The sequence below is a fragment of the Excalfactoria chinensis genome, chromosome 2, assembly GCF_039878825.1.
Source record: "Excalfactoria chinensis isolate bCotChi1 chromosome 2, bCotChi1.hap2, whole genome shotgun sequence".
Taxonomy (NCBI): domain Eukaryota; kingdom Metazoa; phylum Chordata; class Aves; order Galliformes; family Phasianidae; genus Excalfactoria; species Excalfactoria chinensis.
Window position 1 is genome coordinate 12,582,100 of NC_092826.1, and position 22,768 is coordinate 12,604,867.

General features: G+C 38.1%; 1 protein-coding gene across 1 annotated transcript in view; it reads right to left on the reverse strand.

Annotated features, from left to right (window-relative positions):
• COL14A1 (collagen type XIV alpha 1 chain) overlaps window positions 1–22,768 on the reverse strand; it is a 111,131-nt gene that overhangs the window by 79,951 nt on the left and 8,412 nt on the right. Inside the window, exons 3-8 of the mRNA XM_072327548.1 lie at window positions 21,972–22,088; window positions 20,296–20,439; window positions 17,125–17,211; window positions 1,373–1,528; window positions 1,016–1,135; window positions 21–185 (exon numbers count right to left, since the gene is read on the reverse strand). Of these exons, the coding sequence (XP_072183649.1) occupies window positions 21–185; window positions 1,016–1,135; window positions 1,373–1,528; window positions 17,125–17,211; window positions 20,296–20,439; window positions 21,972–22,088 (789 nt within the window). The remainder of the gene's footprint in view (window positions 1–20; window positions 186–1,015; window positions 1,136–1,372; window positions 1,529–17,124; window positions 17,212–20,295; window positions 20,440–21,971; window positions 22,089–22,768) is intronic.

The window sequence follows — 22,768 nt, forward strand, 5'->3', positions numbered from 1 at the left end:
AGATATGGCAGAATACACACCAATAGCAAACAGCTCAATGCCTGCATCGCGTAGGTTTTTAGCAGGAGGGATAACATCATCTTGGGATTTCCCATCAGTGATCAATATACCGATTTTAGATACCCCAGGCCTTGCACCAGCTTCAGGCTTAAAGCTGTTTTCCAAAATGTAAGTTAGCGCAAGACCTGGAAGAAAGAAATATTTTAGAATGGAAAAATACAGTTGTTTTTTTTCTTAGATCACAACTTTTATATCTTCTCTTAGTTTATAGATCCTGAGAAACCTTTCCATGAAGAATGAGTACAAAAGAAGAACTTATTTAGTAAAAGAATACATTCCAACTGGAAACTAAACTACAGAGATGACATTCATTTTTAGTGGTCTTTTGATCTGGCTATGGAAGCCCAAGAAGACTTCCCTATAAACTTGTCATTTTTAGTTTATTTGACTCACTACAATCACTTTTACAAAAACCAAGTCTGTTGAAGAAAAGCAGCATTTCGATAAGGCATTCTCCTGGTAAGGGAGTTACCATTTTTAACAGCAACTTTGATGATACTGGAGTTGTATTGAGACTGTATTTATCCTAGGTAAACAGGTCCCCATTTATCTAACACTGAGTGTCTTCTGGGGCTTTAGTGCTCTAACTACAATAAGGTCAATAGAAATCTAAAAGCCCCAGGTAAAGATATGAATAGTTACTATTGCCAGCTGTCAGATACTAAAGCAGCATTCTTTCCTTCCCCAGAACAAAACTTTTTGCAAGAACTTTATGAATGGATGTTGCATTTTCTTCTTCACAGGTAGAACACTTCACTTCAACCACAAATAGTTCACGTATAAGCAGAGCCAGTATGATAAGCACTTCAGAAATCCTAAGCTGACATTGGATAAAGCCAATAGCACGCTGCAAAACAAACATCCATTTTATAGAAAGCTCAAAAACTTCTCAGTCTGTGCAGCTGGGCTTTTTAAAATTTTAATACAATGCTAAAGTTAAAACATAAATCTGTACCTGTTAGCGTATTCCCTCCTTTATATGGTAGATTACGGACTGCATCCAATACAGCATCTTTTGTGCCATAGGCATTCAAATGCCATTCAATTCGGGGATCACCACTGTACTGTGCAAGACCTGATGTACCAAAATAAAAGTACTGCATTAGAAAATAAAGCAATTTTTTTTCAAGTATCTGTACTATACATACGCGGTTACTAACAGCTCACAACTGTAACATGAAAACTGCATTGCTAGATGCTAAAAAAAACCAGTAGTATAATGTTGTTCTTAGTGGCAACTCCTTTCACTTTCAAAACCTTCTTTTGCAAGTGCTAAGATAAATAAATATCATGAAAAAACATGATACCTTACCTACTCTTGTTTTCTCAGATCCCACATTGAAAGCAGAAACGAGATTTTCTAGGAATAGTCGAACAAGTCTGAAATTGAATCGGCCAATACTCCAGGAACCGTCTACCAGAATCACAATATCTGCAATAGCTGGAGTTTTACAAGTAAACAGGTTTCCTGTAAATCATTGAGATGAAAACAAAATCTTTAATTAAAGAATAAAACTGTAACTACAAAGTTTTATACATTCTTCTTCTCAGTAAGACCACCAAGTTGTCTTCCAGGGTCAAAGTAAGAAAAAAGCAAAGTCACTAAACACATTTGTCCAATGTTCCATAATAGAGTAGTTTCAGACATTTTTGATTCAGCTGTTCAAATTTACTCTTGGGAGACCTATGAGAAAGAGATGCTGCTTCTAAAAATATGGTACTTCAGAAAGTTTATGCACCAACTACAAGATTAGTAAGGTGGCTTTTAGAGAAATGAATTGTTAATAAATTGAGAAGCCTATGAAAATGTTACCATATTCAGTTAAGGAAAATGACTGGAAAGCAAGGAACTGGAATGTGTACCATGGAAGTGTGTGAGGAATGTTTTCCATAATCTCAGACAGAATAGCCAAAACCCACAGAAGTGGCTGCATTACTCCAACAGTAAGGTTGCTGAAATTAAGGTTGTAGTGGACGGAGGAAAAATGTATGAATGATGTTACACAGGTATGCCAAACCAGAGCTTATGTTTGAAGTATGAAAACAGCAAACCACCTCCAAGACTGACTACTGACTACTGGATGGAAGAAGAAAAGCCAAAGTTAAGCATGCTATAAGAGGTATCGTGCATGATAAAACACAGAAAGAACAAAACACAACAAAACAACAAAACCCATGCTGACTAGTGAAGCAAGCTGCATCTCAGCTTCTGTCATCAGCACCTATTACATAAATTAGTTGACAAAGGATGCTAACACATAGGGTGGTATTGCCAACAATGATCAACTGAGTACAGAATTATTAGAAACAAGATGATTTTGAATGGTGATGCTCCACAAATAAAAAGAAAAGAAAAAAAAACTCAGTGAGAAATTATCAAAAAGCTGCATAACATTAACTTACAAGGAGCTCTTCTGTTAAAGAGAGAATAAATCACACAGTTAGCAACTCAACATTTCAATATCATGTTATTAATGACAATCTTATTAAAAGCAAAGCAATAGTCTCACAGGCAAAAATAGTCTGATGTGCAGAAGGACTTACAAATTGCTAATTATTAAGAGTTAGATACTTTCTGTAGTGTAAATCCACTTAACGGGAATCACAATCCACACAGTTACAGTTAATGTCTTAAACATGTACCAGAAGTGTCTTAAAACAAGAAAGGAACATTTCCTACGTGCAGTTAGCAGTGTAGAATGAGTTCTAAATGCATGACAAAAATTCCACTTACAAAGATGCCAAAATAAATATTTTATTTTAGTTTTTACAGTACAAGACAACGCTATTTGAATTGGCAACACATTTTAAAATGTAAACACTGGGGGAGATTTAGTAAGCATCAGAAAAATCTTAAATTGGAAGATAAATCCAAAGGAGGTCCAAATCTTTCTATCGCTGAAGTCAACAGGAAAACTCCCATTGATTTCAGTGGGACTGAGATCTGAATTTTTGTGATTTAACTGGAACTTACTGGTCATGGCAAAATCTGTGTTTTAAGTATCCTTGCCTCATAAACTTCCTCTTAATGAGCCTGCCTTACTTGAAGAATTTCTCTTCCGTTAACCGTAAAGTTTAATTATGCCATTCTTGCACTGGCAATGACTAGCTTCTGAAGCTTCAAATAACTACTGGCAAAGTAAGATGCTGCTCAGCACCAGTAAGAATGAGCCCCTGTCACACATCCAAGCAGCTGCACTGCAGCACAGATGTATCTTTTCAGTATAATCCCAGCAGTTGAATTGTATAGCTCAGTGAGGATAGCAGGATTTGTGTGGCTGCATAACCCTTCAAAAATCCTATGATTTTATGCTAACTGTGAAACCCAGTTAGCAGAGTAGGCTGAATTATTTTCTTAACAACCAGTTTTGCGTGCGAAGTTTAATACTGCAGTTATAGCTTTGTGAACAGAACTCTTTATTGGTTCCAGTAAATCCATTCAGTGCAGCAAAGATGGAAGAATAAAGAAAACAATAACCGTATTCCTTTCAATATTTTATTTCCACATCATCAGATCCGTGTAAATAGCATCATTCAATTATTTTCTGTTAGCATGTGTGGTTTGATCCAAGATTGTACTGCAATGCCACAGAATGTGAAAAAACGATTCGTTCTTCGTAGATAGGAGATACTTGTTGAATCTTTTCTGCATAAAACATTTAGGTTTTGTTACTTCTGTACACCCACTATTTGCTTATGTTTTCTCCTTGTTGTACTTAATAGAACTGAAGAAAGATCCCTAAAATGGAATAAACAACAGTGAGATATTAAATAGAATAACATCCCATACAGAAATATTCATAACCTGATAGGAATAAAAACACCAAATATCATCCTATCTTATCAAGTTATTCTAAAAGACAGACTGTGTAGCAACTAATTTACACACCCCACTGAGAACAGCCAGTTTCCATTACCAGTTCCAGCAAAAGTCTTTTTCCAATAACCTTTGCATACAACCATACATAGTCAAGGATTGTTATAGTGTTTGAGGATAATTATGAACTTTTAAAATATCAGAATGTAACTTTAGCAGGTAATTTCCTCAAAGATATCTCTTGAATGAGAATGAAAGCATATAATTTCATATAAAAACTATTTCAAAACCCAGCACTTCAGTGAACTCCAAACTTGGTCACTGTGATCAGGCTGTGGTATTCATTTCTCTGTCACCCACTTATTAAGAACACTGGTGTTCCAAGAGCAGGACAGTAGGGAGGTGACCTGTTGCCTGATTTTGTATGTCTCCTAATCTTACACAGATAGCATTTTTCTAGATCTACTTCAAGTATGGCAATCCACACCAAACAGTAATAGAGCCTGCAACTTTTCAATTAGAGAAAATAATGGAAATGACACATCCAAAAGTCAGAAGGCAGGCTTCTCTATTTTACAACAGCAACTATCTCCAGTACATCAGCTGGGGGAGTTTCTCAGGGAGAAAGTAACAAATTCCCCACCCTTCTATAACAAATTTACGGTCTTCCTGGTATTATTTGGCAAAAGGAACTTGCCATTCAGTTAAGCAGTTCACTGAAAAGGAAGGAGCTCAATCTGCTCACTTCCTCATGAATGAAGGGAAAAACTTTAAGAGGCTTAGCATTTCACCTTTAAAGGCACCAGCTCAGAACTGCAAGGCCTGCGTGTTCAGACAAGTTATTTGCACAAAACCTACTTCAATATTGCCCACAGTCACGTCATCATCAGAAAAAAAAGTAGTTAACTGCCTTTGTCTCAAGGAAACCTTTCAAAGAATAATCATCACTGAAAGACTTCTGCATCTACCAGGTGAAGTTTCCTTCCTTTGATTCCTCAAGGCTCCAGACATTAAAGATGACTCACTTGCCTGCAATTCTGCAGTTTAAGTTCTAATTGCACTACTAAGACCTATGTCAGAATTTGGCTTCCATTGAAGCCAATGATGGCAATGCTGAGAAAGTTATCCAGCTCAAACCTTCTGAAAAAATTGAGAGTTACTGGAGCCTACAAAAATGTGACCCCTGAGACATCCCATGAAGGAAATGGAGCACAGAGTTGGACTGGGAGGGGCTCTGGCAGCAGCAAGGATGTGTGGAACAAAGCAGGGTCTGCAAGCTTCTGAAAACACCGACTACCTCTCCATGGCTACGTTTTCAACCTGCTATTATTCTTTTTTTGATACATGCATTCTGCGAGTTTACGAGCAATGTCAAAAAACAAAAAGCCTTAATCAGAAACAAATAGAAAAATGATGATTAGGTCAGAGTAGCGGCTCTTTGACTCTTAGAGTTGATACAACTAATCTTTGACAGTTCTCTGAAAGACAAAGGGAGAAGCAACAAATAGAGACACTGCCACACAGGGGGATTCAGTGCTTTAGAAGAACCAGTTCAAATTGCATGTAGCTATGATACATTTTGCAGAAACACATTTGATATTTTTCCTCCCTTTGGTATGAAACCATTCTCATTTTCAAGAGCCAAAACACACACTTCTGCTAGGGCAAGTTAAGACTATAATTCTTTCCGAGTCTGCAATACTTCTTTTCCTTTCTTATTCCTTGTCACAGTGGAAAAGTCAGATAGTGTGTAAAGGAAGAAAGTTCAAGCGGAGGTCAGTAATAAGGTCTGATGGGGAGACTCCTTAATGGGGTAACAAAGAGCAAAAGCCTGACAGAAGTGAAAAATACCTTATGAATAAAGCATGACCAACAAAGAGAAGTCAGTCCTCTACAATGGCCAAGAACATGGCAGCTAAGCAGAAGCACTCGTGAGGACTAGGGCAACATAATTATACGTTAGTTAATTATCACTTTTTTTTCTTTGTTTGTTTGTTTTTATAAAGGGTTAAAAAGTAGAGTGACACAAGACAGCGTTCAGTTCCAAAATGCAGCAGCTCACTGGTTCACGCTTCTGACACTGACATTATTGCACTGTGCTGGTGATATCATCTTTGCCCTTAGACCTCAGTTTAACACATCCCACATGTCAGGCTATGGACCAGACAAATGAATACAACATAACTGCTTTTCTTTGAACTAGATCCAGACCTAGCTTGAATCTGAAAGGCTCAAATGCTGGAACATTATTAGGTTGAAAGAGCAGCCCAATGAGGTCAGAAGCTCCCTGCTCCCTAAAAGAATCCCAAAATAAAATAAAGCAGCCAGCCCTTTCCCATGCAGCATCTTCTGTTCCAGAAAACGCCTATAGCCAAATTGGCAGGCCCCACAGATTTGTTATTTTAGAGAGTTTCAACATTAACATTTACTGAATCTGTTGTCTAATCATGTTTAGAAGATTTTATGCACATTTGACTGTATATGCTTGACAGTATTTTGCTTCTTTCATGAAGCACACAGCCATAAATAAATGTTATTATTGAAAGCATACCTTTGAAATATAAAGCCATAAAACTAACTAGCAGTAGATGATAAAACACATTAATATGTTCATTTAGTAGTAATAATTCTCAGGTGTCAGAAAGAGAAGTATGCTTCTCTTTTCTATGCATCTTTCCATACACACTGAGTAACAGTTGTACTTCTGCAGCAAGTACGCCCCAGCTTATTGAAATGTTCAAGGATTTCTTCTACAAAGCCTTGTACAACTTTCTTCCTAAACTCTAGCCTTTCAATTTACTTGAGTGACAGAACAGATGTGAAGATATACCAGATGAAGAGCTGGTCTATTCTTGATTTGGTAAATAAGATATGGCCTTAGCATTACAGGTAAGGTAGTAGAAAAAGCGATGACTTAGCTGTAATCAAATGAAATTCCTGGCCCTTATCCAAAACTGTGTTTGCTCTTCAATATGCATACATATACTTAAATCACCTTAGTGTCTGAAAAGCAGGGTGAAGGCAACCATTAAAACTTCATATTTATTCAAGTATTTGTATGGGGCTCAATAAAGGATCTTTTTCACCTTTTCCCCCGCACAGTGGTTGTTCAATATTCAATAAATAATTGCTTGGTTGTTCTTGCTCTTCCCCTGCTCCCCCCCTACTCAATAATCACTGCATCACAAAGACATAATTACATTCTATGATATCATTTAGGGTTTCCTGCCCCCCATCTGTTTTCCATACTCAGATTAATAACATATTAACAGCAAGGCTTGCAAAGGACCTCCCATTTGGTTGAGACAAAGCATGAGCTTCTGAGCATGATTCTCCTTTTTTAAGACAGAGGGAAGCAGAAGTGCCCCACCAAAGTCATAAAAGTAACTCAACCAAGCTCTAACAGATACATCATCATTGCTTCCAACTGATGTTTATTGCTACTTCTTAACAAAACTAAGAAACACTAAACATTATGAAACTTAAGGCAGAAACATCTGCCATAGTTTGACACCACCTGTCTGCCCCCTAGGCATTGAGCTAAACTTGAAAGCTGAGTCTGGGAGATGCTGGAGGCTGGGACAGGAGTGATGAGATACAAGAGATATTTTAAAGGCTAGAGCCAATTTAGTCTTTTCAAAGGAGCTACCATCCTATGCTTAAAATTTACAGCTTTACTCCCTTCATCATTCTTAGGAAAGATTAGTGCAAAAGACAAGAGATTTTAGTACTACATAAACAAGCCAAACCCAAAGACCCCCCAGGGCTAACATTTACTCCTGAAATAGCTGTCTGCACCACTGAGTAAACCTCCTTCTGCTAACTTCCTGCATATAAGGTAACCTAATGTGCTCAGACATTAAGGTTGCACTCCAGAGAAGCACTGGCTTGACCGAGAATTCCAGGAGAGCAAGGTATGAGAATACCATGGCTCCATTCACTGGAAAATAATGAGCCAAACAGACACGCACAAAATCCAGCAGCTGGATAAGGAAAAAGGACTCCCTCATTATGTGCTGACAGATAAGTACAGTCAGTACTGATAATCAGACAGGCAAGACCGCAGAGAATAACTTTGAGAAGGAAAACAAGAACTACTCTGCCATGTCAGTAAACTCTGTTTCAGCAACTGAAGAACAATTTTCAAACCAAGAGGTGCAGCTTAACAAGGCTTACCAAGCATACAGGGCACCAGGCAAAAGGTGCTGACATCAAAGCCAGAATCAGAGTCCTGCACTAACAGGTCCAGAAAGAGCACAAAGACCTTTAGGTTAAGCAGTGACAGTGAAAATGACCCTGAACTCACCTCTCCTCACTACAAGCTCCTGCTTAATGTTATCAACAGCATTAGTATCAGATGAACGAGACAAACTGTGGAACAAGACTTCCCTCTCAAGGTGTAAGGAGTACCCCTTAAAAGGAACTTGTACAGTAAACAGCTCAAAAGCAAAAGACAGTATTTCCTAGCTTCATTCAAGAGAAGGCCATCTCTGGGAGCACAGTCGATGAGTCCAAATAAGTACCAAATGTTAGTCTTAATCTCATGTGCTGTTGCCAAGAGCACAAAGCAATGCAGCTTAATGACAGATTAATGTGTTGATGCATCAATCTTTTATGATTATAGCTTTCTTACAAGAGAGTCTCAGTCTTCCACCTTGGTGTTTATTATTAATGCAGCAAATGGTGCTGATGTAGTCTTTTACCACCTCACCATAGCTTTTTTTGGCTCACCCTTCCAAGACTGACACACAAATATTAAACGCACTACTGCTCAGCTTCGGTTTCAAAGAGGAGATAGAGACTTCTTTGAAAGACAACCAACACTCATGAAGTACGGATGTATTCAACTAGAATGCACACAGTCAGAAGCAAGCCTTCAAATGGAAGTAAAAAGAATTCATGCTGCCACATGATTAAGAACTGTTAAGGAGCGCCTCTGCATAGTAGCAACGAAAGTATTTCAGTAATGAAACATGTCAACACAGACCCTGAATCTAACTTAAGGTAACAGTCTGCTAGCAGAATCAAACCATGCCAGTGCACCCTGATAATTGGATGGATGCTCCACAGCTAATAACCTGAAGAGCTGAAAAGTAATCTGAAAAGTTGTCTGAAAAGAATGACTGTTCACTCACCTGAGCTTCTATTAATCAATCATTCAAGTATGAGAGCAATCTCCCACTTCAGCTAAGAACTGATTACACAAAGAAGTCAGTGCCTTGGGGAAAACTACCAAAAAACTCCAAAGAGCCCACATGGGGCGGGGGGAGGGCGTTCAATTGGAAACAGTTCAGACTTACCAAGATGTCCTTCCTGTGCTGACATATGAGGATACACATCTTATAAACCTAAGGATTATTAACCTAAGATCTTGTAATTGAAGGGTTACAAACCTGAACACACTGGTATTAGGAGCTGGCTTATTTCACGACAAAGATGAAACATTTAGGCTGTCTTTATCCACACTGGTTGAGTAGAAAGGGAGCTATAAATTGCAAGTTTTTCATTTTATTTTATTTTTTCCCTGAGCTACAGGTTCTGCAAATGTCTGTCAATGTTGCATCTATTTTTCGTAAAGCAAGTGTGTTCAAAGATCGTTCCTAAAGAGGGACGAGGAAGGAGACTGTAGATAACTGAAAGGCAATCTGCCTGATCTTCAGCTTCTGACTGGTTTCGAACATTGTATGAGAGGTAATACACAACAATAAACATGCACATGATCATAACACATCAACAGAAGAAAAGCAACATAGTTAGGATAAGAAGTCATGAGTTAAGTGGAATCCCAGGCAAAGAACAGAAACTGACCATACCTTCTAATACCAAGCTTTTCTACCTGAACACACCTCTGAGTCTCCAGTTAGCATCTTGGTTTTTCTCAAGAACATACTTCACTCATACTCAGATGACTGCAACACACTTACAACCAAACTCATGGCCATTTACCTCTTTATAGATACAGATGTTGAAAAGTGTCATATCTCGGGATCACTAGCATATTCTTTCTCCTTGATGTGAAGGGAAATAAAAATTGCCCTCCTTTATATCTTTCCTTCTGAAGTGTTCAGTCGAAACCTGCACTAGTAGAAACATAATTCATATAGACTTCCAAGAATAGTATAGAATTACTATCATTCCAATGGATTATAGGCAACACAACTCTCCATTCTTCTTCTCCTAAGCCTATTTTTAAAGGTTCTTGTGGCCATAATGACGATGGTGTTACAGAATCTAATGCTGCATGCACAGCTGCAATCATACACTCAATGGATCTTGGAGTCTGGGTTCTGTCGAAACAGTTAGGCAAAGTCATCCAGGGTATTGTACTCAAAATGACAGAAGGGGTCTGATAAGTGCCCTGAGTCCATTTATCTGATTCTGGAGAACAGTCTCCTGTACAACTGTTGGAAACACATTATTAATATCTGTAAACGTAGTAGCATGTTTGGTTTTCTCAAAATCTCAGAAGGATGGCAAAGAGAAAGCATTTAAAAGCTCTGCTCATCTCAGCACTGATTCATCCTATCAGGTTTTCCAGTTGTGGGAGGCAGGAAGCAGGAGTCTGTTGAAGGATTGTGGCCAGAACCATAAAAACACTGCCATTGAAAAAAGGAAATCCAAGTTGCAAGTAGTCAGAGGATTCAAAGGTTTAGCTATGTCCCCCTCAGCGAAATTCATAGGATGAACTCTTGGAATAAGCACTGACCATCCAAAACATAATGAGCTAAACTTTCCAAACAATGAAGTAGTTTATTCAAGAGATTCCTTGCAACGGAGTCTTCCTGGAAGTCATCCAGTGGCCAGCAAGGAGTTCCTAATATACAAAGCTCTGCACGATGGTTCACAGGTTTATAGACTGGCATAGAATCTTGACAAATACCTCTCATCAAATTACACCTGGCTTGGATGGGATATCCTAAATTTATATGTCAAAGACATATTCGGTTAAGTCTTCTGCATGTCCAGTTTTTAAGCAGACATTTGCATCACCTGAAGTTGAGAAAGAAGTCACAGGCAGGGCTGCCAACCTCCACATTTAACAGATGGACCAGGCTGCCCAGGGCCCCATCCAACCTGGCCTTGAACACCTCCAGAGATGAGGTATCCATAACCTCCCTGAGCAGCCTGTTCCACCACCTCACTACTCTCACAGTAAAGAACTTCCTCCTGATATCCAACCTAAATCTTTCCTCCTTCAACCTAAAACCATTTCCCCTTATCCTGATATTATCTACCCCTTCAAAGTGTTGGCTCCTGTTTATAGGCTCCCTTTAGAAATTAGAAACATTTTAGCACTAAAGCAGGAAACCACTGACACACCTGGATTCAAGTGAGAATCTTGCTGGCAAATTCTGATGATCAGGTGCTCCTTTCATTAGTGGCAGTTGAGATAAATGTAACACAGATTCTCCACTAGGTAGAAAAAAAGCCTGAGAAAGGAGCCAAGTATAAAAGTGAGAGAGACTGAAACTGAGTCTATAAAATTGTCCCTAGGGCAGAGCCATCTTAGAGTAGTCAGAGGAGTATGTTGAGGGAAGCATAACTATAAATGCTTGCCAAAGTTTTGTGGCAGTCCAGAATGCTTTAAGTATGCTAAAGCATGATCCAAGCACTCCCCAGTTTTCTCAAGGGACACATGGGGATCTGAGGCCACCCCACATAGAAACAGGGATGATAAATTCACTTTTAAGTTGATATTAACTTTAATATAACAGCATATGCTAAAACAAGCAGGTATTATACTTACTCCATAGCACTGTTTAGATATTACAGTAAGCATCCAAAACAGAAAAATACCACCTCCTAGCTTAGCTCTGGGTCTGCTATGTGCTCTAACATAAAGCAGGTCAATATCCACGTGGCATATTGAGGAAAAAAAACCTCCAAAAAATACTATTTTTTTCTATATTGTTCTGATTATAGCTGGTCAGATATGATCTAATGCTGGATGAATATCTTTTGAGACCCGTAAAGAAAGATCAAACATGAACTAATAAATAAGAACCTGCAAAACAGCTTAATTTGAAGGGGAAGATTGTCTAAGTGTTAATATGATATGCTTAGTGGAAGAACCAAATGTTGGGAAAGGGAGATATCAAGGTAATTTGTAAAAGAACTAGCATGGGAAGATAAAAAGATAAAAGTCCTATGCCCAATAATCACACACTGTCCCATGTCCTCGTTAAATTCCTTTTGTAAATATTATTCTGCGTGAGAAGCACACTACTCTCTGTACATGTGTGTAGCTCTGAATGTCAGCATCTAAAGTCACCGCCACAAGCTCACATGCCTGTGATACCAACCAGAACAAGTTAGATCTACACTGTCAGTAACTGCAGTGAGAAAGACAATTCATGAGTTCTCACACATCCATGATGCTAGCAACAGGAGAAGCAAGGGTACGTGTGTCTACATATAAAGTCTAATGAAAATCAAGCAAAACTACCTGAAAGTAGGGAAAGCAGCTTGGGAGCCAGGTATCAAAGCAGCTGGATATCTGTGTGTCTCTATGAGACAGCTGGAGGAGTAGGCTACACGAAAGACTAGGATGTCCAGGCCTGGAGAGATTCTGCTGTGAAGGTCAACTGAGAGACCTGTCTGCCTGTGTGTTTGTCTGCATGACACAATTAGAGACAAGGGGATCCAAGTGTCAGTTACTGAAGGGCTTGTATTTTATTTCCTGCTTGTTGGCTTTCATCCTGATCAGCTAGAGAGGTAAACAGGAAAGGTCACTGATGTTTTTGTTGGTGTGTACCCTGAGTGACTCTGTTGATCTTCGTGGCCAAATGTGCACATGCTAGGTACTTAACTATGAATACATGCTCAGCCTTCCTGCTGGTTGAATATGGGGGCATGGAAGCTATGGCAAACCTGTCTGACTGTACTGGATGACTAGATTCAGCAGTCACTAAATAGGACAAAAGAATTCATACTGACAATGAGAGGAAAGTACTTTCCAATAACCTTTACTTTTAGCCTAAGATTGCAGAAACAGACTAATATACAACAAACTGACAAAACAGAATGCTTAGGAAGAATAGAATGGCACTGGGAAATACGCCCACACAAAACAGTCATGATCTCTTTCTTCTGCTTGCTCATAACGCAAAAGCTGAAGTGCCCTCCAGAAAGCACAATGAAACACTGTTAATATGACCAATTATAGGCTGCACAAAGACATAATTAATGAGTTCTGCAGCCTACAATTCAGCAAATAATTCTTAAAAATGCCACGGGAAAAAAAAACCATCATAACTAAAACCAACATCTGCAGTTATGCTAGCCAGGATGAAGTGAGTAAAATTAAGAAACACAGCCAACAGAGCAGTATCTCAGAAGGTATTCATTCCTGGAGCTAAGTAAAATACCTCACAGCACTGATTTCACATTATCTAGCAGTATGTACGGTCACAGCCGACATTAACTAAACAGACAAATTAGTAAATTAGATCGTTAGTCTCTTCTGCTGAACAGCATCTTAATAAACCTCTCCGGGTTTTTCTCCTACACTATGCAACATTCAATAGCTGCAGGGTAAATGCTAAAGATTACCTGCAAAGGTATTGGAAGAAGAAAACAAACCAGGCTATTTTTCAAGTTTACTGCACCTCTCATTTCTATCAGCACCCAAAGACCAGCGTGAGGTTACTGCAAGAGCTATTATAATCCAAACATCAGATTCACATGCCAATATATTTTACAGAACTTTATGCATTTTTTATTAGTTAGTAATGCGCAAAGCACTGGAAGAAGAAAAACACACGCACAAAAAAACCATTCAGGAAAGAGAGGAAGGCAAGTTTATTTTATTTTTAATGCTTGTGGTTTTGTATCCTATTACCCAATTAGTTTTGTCGGTTTGTTTGGTTTGTTTGTTTGGTTTGTTTTTTTAATTATTATTTTAACTGGTTATAAATGAAGTGCTTTTTCCTCAAGTCAAGTCTGACTTGCCAGTGATGGCACTTGGCAAACAATCTGTGAGCGTTCTATCCTGATTTCAGCTGGGACAAAGTCGATTTACCTTCTGTAGGGTCTGGCTGGGCATCAGGCAGTGGGCAGTGAGCAATTGCTTGTATATCACTTATTTTTTTACACATATAATTATCATTACTAGAGATTCTCCTCCTCCTCCCCCCTCACCTTCTTTTCTGTCTTAGTAAACAGTTCTTATACCAACTCACAAGATCTACTTTATTGTTTGTTCTGCCTCCCCGCTGCCTCGATTCTCTTCCTGTCCCATTGGGAGACAGGGAGAAGGGAACGAGTAACTGTGTGGTGCTTACCTACCTGCCTGGTTAAACCACAACACAATATTTCTGCTCTTCCTATTTTCTCTCACTATCCTCATGGAAAAAGCAACTAAGTGGGAGTTTGGCTGATAGCCTAGGCTAAGTCCCAAAATAAAGCTTGCAAGCAAAAAAAAGACATTGTCCCAGTGTGTTTCATTATTGTCATTAAAATCATTGTCTGAAAACTTTACAGGCATGAACTGAAACACTTGAAAGGACACAGTCACGTACTTGCCACAGGATGCAGTCAAAACACTGTGATTCTCCCCTCCCTAAAGGGATGTGACTACAGAATCACACCTAGAAGTTCTTTGAAAAACTATAAAACATCTGAGAAGGCAAAGAACGTATTAATCCCTTTCACTGTGCAGAAAGGAGCTTTGTACATGACGGAATTGGAGAAGTGCCAAGGTACAAGTACTCAGATATCAGTGCATGCTGAATGAAGGTGAGTCCGTGAACTTGATCTCAACTGAGAGGAAGAAAAAAGGCTTCTGACGTTACTGAGTGTGCAGCAGTGATAAATCTATCACTAAGCTGAGAAAACTGACAGGTTCTGAGAAATACAGGAAGAAGATTCAACACTTGAAATTATCTGTACAGAAGAACTAGAAGAGCTTTCTAGAAATCAAACATACTGTTATCATCAGATGTATAAATTAAAAGGTGAATTAATTTGGCACGGTGACATTACTGACATACACTGGAGGTTTATTTGAGATAAGAGCTCAGTACTTAGAGCAGGAAAGAAAGGAATAAAGCTTTTCAAACTACCTGAACAGACAGGACACATCACATGGAGAATTTCAACCTGGGTTACTAGAGCTGCTGAAAAACTTGCTAATGAGCCACCCAAACCACTTGGCAGAGTTGTTCCCTGAAGAAAGTTATTAGTTAAGTATTTACCAAAAACAAACTTCAATAATTATGGTGCCCTTCAGAAAAATCAGCTCGATACATGTGGATCAACTGGTAAGAGCTGTCTTAATGCACACACTGATGTTACGGACTGCATTCACACACTTCCTGTACATTTTAACAAGTTTATTTGCTAAACATTAGTGGTTTTGCCCCAAAGCAATGAGTCAGGATTACGTGACCTATAAAATGCCAAACCTGTCCTAACATTCACATCAGAGAATGCTGAGAGACAATTTTTCACATGTAGAAGAATGAATGATGACCTTTGCCTCTGTAAGGCCTACAAAGATCATCCAGTCTCCTCTTCTTTAACCATCCCTCAGGAAGAAGTGGAACAGATGTCCACAGAAGGCACCTTCTTGCTTCAAAACTTGGCTCTAGTACTTGCAGAAATGGTTAAATAAGCTTTTGCTACCCTTCCAGCCAGGACAAGAACGGAAGCAATGACCATTTCCTGACAATATGAGTTTGGACAATGACTGTTTTCACTTTGTTTTGTGGGCAAAGATTGCTCCATTTTCAGGTAATATATCATACTACCAAACCATTGGAGGTTTTTTTTTGTACTGTTAACACTTACGGCATCACCAACTTGACTAAAGATATAACACAGCCATAAAATGTATCAGAGATGCTATTAAGTGCATCAAATACAGACGTAACACCAACCTGTTATGAAACTAATTAAGCATTTAATTATTTAGGTCTAAATAAGTGACTAATTCTTTAGGTTACTCTCTGATCATTTCCTGTCAAAGATCTGCAGAGGATCAAGTTATTCTTCACAGTTTTAGCATAATATTTTGCTCTTATTTCTTTCAGAGACACTTATTGATTAATTTTGTTTTCCATTCAATGATCCAATTTCAGTTTGAGGTGGAACAGCCTTTACATATTAAGCTAGAAAAAAAACTGATACCATTATTATTCATGCTTCATTTCTGAATTCATTGCTAAGTATTTTTTTGCTGACATTGTTATTTTGCTGACATATGCCTGGACTCTCCACTCCATTCTCCCTGAAGTCACTGACTTGGAATCTCCATCACTTTGATGAATCATTATGCTATGCATAAGAAATGTGCAATAGCTAGACAGTAAGAACAAAGTACATTGCATTTCAGTATAGCTGCATTTGGGTTTAAACAAAAGCAAAGATTCATACAAATCAGCATAATTGGGTTTTGGCGTTGCTGGTGGGTTTTGGCTTTTTTACACCTTTTTGGTCAATTTCATAGATTGACACATTTTGCTTTCCCAGTTTTCAATAAGTTTACAATAAACGTACGGCAAGAGCTTCCCACAAGTGCTAGATGAAAGTGCTCTTCGCTCTGACACAAACTACACTGATACAACCAAGGAATTTAAAGCTTCAAATAGATGTTGCTTCCCATTCTAGATGAGTTTCTTATGATAAGCAATATCACATTTTAGCAGAAGACTCCTCACAACTAGACAAAAGTTTTTTCCCCATGACAGTATTTCAAATTATTTCAAATATAAGACCCTCCTTAGGACAGAGATAACAAGTTATGATATCATAATGATAGAAGAAATATCCATTTCATTTTAGGTAGGAGTTAACACTAGCTAAGTCTGTCTTGCAGGCAAGATGACATGATGTCACACACATATATAAATGCATTAAAAGCAATTATATGAAATAAGATCTATTTAAGTATGCCCCCTCCCACATAAATACATGCATACAATTTTATTTCATTTTTTTAACTAGTGTACCCAGTGGGGAAGTAAAGGTAGTATGATTTATTTATTTATCTTTTAAATGAAGGTTCAATGCCTGCTTTATGCTATTCATAGTGGTGCTTACTGATAAAGTGATAAAACAGAACTAGAAGTGATTCCTCTGTTGTAGAAACTCTCCAAAATTCGTGGAAATACTGTTATTTCCCTTCTGTTCAACTCAACCACCCTGGGAACAAGATTTAAAGTAATGATCTAAAGAAAATCTATGCAGTGGCCAAGTTAAACAAAGAAGGTGGTTATTATCAGAATATCACCCAAGTCACATCTGACCTTCTGGAGCTGGTTTACTCGCATTTGTTTTTTCTGGATCCTTCACCTTGGATTTACTTGTTTCTTTTCTTCTTTCTATATCTTTAACTAGAAAAACAAGGGGAAAAATAAATAAGTCAAACCAGAAACAAAGCAGTTAGAAGCACGTTGTTTTCCTCTTTCAAATAGACATTTCACACAACACCTTGCAATATGTTTAGGTAACAAGTGACTGTTCCTCTCATTCTCTTTGTGTTTATTACTTCACAATTCTGCCCCTTCACTCCCTTCTGTCCACATTGAAGTTCTCAAAAGCAATTCTCCTCATTGAGGAGAGTCCAAATACAGTGACATCAGCATCTAAGCCTATAATAAGAGTCAGCACTGGAAATAAAACTCCAGAAGTTGGCAAAGCTAGTTGGGCAAGGTCCAGTACTGCAGAGTTCTACTGCAGGTCATCCAGCACAAGATCACATAAGCCAGCTATTACATTATCTTCTTTGCAAAAGTCAGCTTAAATCCCATGCCCAATTTTGTGTTCAGGGCACCAAGTATTCCCACAGCAGCAGAGTTGTTCCAATGCTTACACTTCAATAGTTTCCTGTCTTGCAGGCGGGTAGGATACCTCCTTTTCTAGGTCTTAGATTTCTCATAAAAGCCTGGCAGGATCTAGCTTGATTAGCTGTCCTTAATATTTTATTAGCCAGTATCTCCCTACTCCAATGTAGTTCGAAAGATTTTGCAAAAATAAATAAATAAATAAATCACTGGGAAAGTCATATACTAGGGAAAGGAATAATATATATATTTTTATATATTGTTTTTATGTCAGAGGAATATATATGTATACATTAGCTATATCTATATATATCTCACAGAGAAATAAATATACTATTTCTTTAGAATGTTAATTGGTGTCAAAACCCCTACAATCTACAATGGCCAGGAACAGCCTGGGATAAAATAAAAGTAAAAAAGATATTCCATAGAAGGGAAAATTTTCTCCAATTAAAAACCTTGGCTTATGTAGACCTGGATTATGACCAACATTCTTTCAAGCAGGCAGCAAATCTTAGCCTGGATCAGAATCACTCTGTGCTACATCCTTCCCAAAACACTGTGAGACTAATCAGTTATCTCTTGAAACACACAATATAAAAAGGACAACACAGGTATTCTGTTTTACAGAAGAGAAAATGAAAGCCAAATGGATTACACTGATTTAAACCAACTGTATATGGAGCATCTGAAACAGCATTCTCTCAAGTCTGAATCCAAAATATAATCACAAGACCATCCTAAGGTCTTAGGAAGACAACAGGCCATCATCAAATCTCTCAATATGAAAATCCTCCGCAGAACGAACAACATCCTTGCTCCAGGTTAAGAACTAAGGATACTGGTCAAAAAAGAAACTTTTTTTTTCTTTTTTATACTCCATTCTAATTAAAATAAAAGTGGCAAAATAGCCAGAGTAATGCTAAACAAAAAAGACACCACTGCATAGCAAGTAAGAATGTTTCTTCCAATAATGACTATGAGCCAACATCACTAAGGAGGTGCTGATGGCCCCTTCTAATCCCAACGCTGTGGAGGAGTGACTCTAAAGAGAAATGGAACAGTCTGGAAATTCTCCCAGGAGATGTCAAGTCACATCCTGACAGATCTTTGGTTTGGGAAAAGCCCTTTCATCAAAATAACAACAACAATCTGAATGCATAAGAAAGTTACACAGAAAGACATCAGTTTTTTTTCACATGTTCACACAGGCAATGAACTTACCAACTACAATTTTATAGATGTATCTTAAAAAGAAGAAATCTCCCGGTGATCTTGTATAATAATTTACAAGCAACAACAGAAAAAGAAAGCATATCTAACTTTATAAAAGGAATATTCTTAACAATAAAATTTTACTGTAGCATCAAGAAGAGCTCTTTGTACATCAAACAATTCCAGTGCGTCAGTTACACATTTCCAGTGCACTAATGTCCAGGATATTCTCAAAGTTTTTATTTGTTTGACCTTTTCTCATCTCTAGAGTCAATGCATTTGTCAGAGAAGGGGAAAAACATGGAATACAGGATAAGAGGAAGTTTTTGTATACACATCATTCCTGGTTTTATTTATGTAAGGCAACATTCATATGGTCAAATGAAATTCATATCTTGTTAAGATTTACATGTTTCCATTGGCAGAAGAGTATACCAAACAGAACTTAACCCCACATTGTTAAAACAAGCTGCCAGCTCTGCATTTCCTTAGGAACAGAGCTGGTTTAAATGGAACCACGCCTAATATTATAGAAGCTGGTATAGCTTTCTGGCAGTTTAATGCTGAAGTAATCTGTGGTTTTGTGGGTTTCCTAACTGGGATGGTACTTAAAAGAATAAATACACAGTAGCAGTGATAAAAAGCTAGAAAGACTCTGACACAAAGCACATAAAGCAGTCAGCATACTTTGTCTTGTGTTCATCCTAAGAGTAAAGGGATTTAGCACTCAGAGCAAGCAGCATCTTCCACAAACAGTTATTAAAATACTTAGCATCAAGGGAATTAATTCAGCATGATTTCACACACCTCCAAACTGACACATCTTTCTCTTCGTTGACCAAACTGACAGTGCCACTTCCTTTGCAAAGGAAGACAAATCGGTGTTTTATTTGAATTTCTTATAACACTACATTTTCACTTCAACAGAAAAGCTAAGAACGTGAATAGGTCAGATAAGAGCCTTAAGCACAGTTTGTAAACATATTTGACAGTTTAAGACCAATAAGAATTTAGCCTTTCACAGTATCACTGAACAAATAACTATTTGTCAGTTGGCACAGCTACACAAATCTTTAATAAAAACAACTGGAATCAGGTAGGGAAACTTTCTGATATATCAGATTACTACCCACGCTCACAGAAGATTCTCTTCCAAAAGGCACTGGCTAATTTCATAAAGGAACAGCAAAGACAGGGATTCCAAACCAAAAGAAACAAAGATAGCCCAAAGCAAGCCCTGTGCAATTGTATTAATTCAGGCCTCCAAATGTATCAGAAAAAGTCTGTGGTTCCTAACAGCCTTCTACCAACAGAAGAAACTGTATTTCCATTATTGCTTTCAATATCAGTTTGTTACAACTTCATAAATTATGCTGAATGGTAGATGTACTCAGCATGTAAGGTATAAAAGATACGTACTTCTGAACTGCCCTTGGGCTGGCTTACTCTCCTTGTCATCACTGAATGCAATGATCTGAAGGGCATAGTTTTGATCTGGAATGAGACCCTGAATAATTGCTTTGGTTGCAGTGTTTTGAAGAATAAGCTGATTGGTTTTTCCACCTGTAATGGAAAAGATCAAAAAAAGCAAAGATGTAATTGCTTTCTTGTTAGAAAGGTAAATGTAGCGAGTTAAAACCGTGAGTTAAAACCTCATACTCTACCAAGACCCAAGTATACTTTATTGTCCACTATCCAGACAAGTAGGCCAGAGGACATCACTGAAAAGCAAGAAGTCAAGGAATAGCCAACATATCTATCACAACTAGTAAAAGAAAAAAGCGTTTGGGAAATGAGATGAAACACTTCATTAAATAAAGTGCAAAATCAAATAACTCACAAAGCAGAGAAGTACTTTATGCAACAAAATTAATAATGTGAAATCACGTAACTATGTAGGTTGAACAGAATCATAAACTGGTTGATGCTGGAAGGAACTTCCAGACCTCCTTTTGTACAACTCAAGCAGGGCAACCTACAGACATTTGCCCATGTATAGACACCTTTCTAATACCTCCACAGAAGGAAGCTCCACAACTTCCCTGGGCCACCCGTGACAGTGTTTGGTCATGCTCCTGATGCAACACTTTCTGCACTGCAGTTCATGCATACTGTTTCTTGCCCTGGCACTGGGCGCCATTAAAAGCAAGCCAGTTCCTTTTTGTTTCTCCTCTCCCTTAAGTGGTCTCTGAAAATTTGAATTTGCATTTGTTTCATAAGATTTTCTTAAATTTATTTCATGAAACTTTGCAAGGTTTTTGTCAGCCCAGTTCTCAGCTGTCCAGATCCCTTTGAACAGCAACCCTGACTTCTAGCCTGTCAATCACTGCCTCCAAATTGATACCAGACTTGCTGAGAAGATGGTCTTACCCGTCATCCAAGAGAAGTATTATGTGATACCATTAAGGAACATGCTGTCTGATGACAAGAGGCTCATAAAGCATAATAAAATGAAAAGTAACTAATACAGACATGCACAGAACAGCCCAACTGTTTCACAGACTTCCATTTTGCCTCTTTCTCAGGAGAATTTATATAAAAATAAGTACGTACTTCTGCATTTTAGCTAAACGTGAATATATACAGAAGTAGTACCTCCATAAGATAGCTTTATATAGCCACTTCATCTTCTTTTTTTAAAAATGTTTTTGAATGAAAACCTGAAAATATAATTTTATATTCATGTTTGTTCTAAAATTCTGTTGGTTTTTATGAGAAGTTCACCATGGGAGAAGGCCCAGGGAAATCCATCTCAAAGCTCTGAATGAAATAGCATTCCTGTGTTCTCCCTCAAGCACTTCCTATAGTCTTTCTTACACCCCAATGGAAGAAAGGCCAAGACAAACGCTCAGTGACAATCCCAAGTACTACACATGAAGTAGAGGTACCTTCAGTTCCCATATTTTGTGCCTATGATTACACAGTGCTCCAATAAATTTCATTCTTCTGTTGAATGGTCAATACTCTTACCCACATTTTGCTCTCAATTCCTTATTCCTAAAAGGTGACATTAGCCTCGAGAAAGCTGCCTAACCTTAAGTCTAGATGCCACAGTAATTTCACCTTGCAAGAGAATATATAGATTTTCATTTTACCTGAACTTGGAGTGACAAGCAGCTTATATCCACTGAATTGCCCTTTGGGGGCTTTCCAAGAGATCTGTACACTGTCAGGATTGACTACATTATACCTTAGCCTTGTTGGTGGAGACACTGCAAGTGGGGAAAGAAAACATTTAAATTCAAATAAAGGAAATGGTCAATTTTAAACATTATAACAAACATGTAGGAAGACGACACAACATTTTAACAGTAAAAGATGCAAGTTATTCCAAATGTCATATATCAGTTTATTAGTTTGTAAAACAACATCCCCAGGTGCACTACTTCCCTCAGACATACCTTTTATTTAACTGTTTACAAAAACAAGCTAACAACTTAGAAGAAGACAGGAAAACAAACAGTGTTAGATGTTAAGACTCTAGTTTAGCAGGCAAAGCTGGTAATACAAATGCTCTTTGTTAATACAACGGAATTCAAATTGCTCTCCCTGCTTATGCTGACAGTGTGTGTTACATAGCCTCCTTCACTTCACATTATTGTGGGTGTTGCCCCACATTTGAAGTCACATAGGGCCAAATTTTCAAAGCTTTGTGAGGGCACTGTATCCAAGAGGAAAGACAGGCATGCACAAGGCAGAAGAAGAATCAGTGCCCAGTTTACAAACCTAGCCACAGGAACAAACATTTGCCCAGTTGAAAACACTGCTTTGGCCTCATCACTAGAAGACGCGCACAGGATAGTAGAGATTTAGGCAGGGGGCAAACTAGAAATGGTAAACAAATCTGGCCTTCCCCTATCTTGTGCCATCACGTCTGTTTCAATCAGAAGGA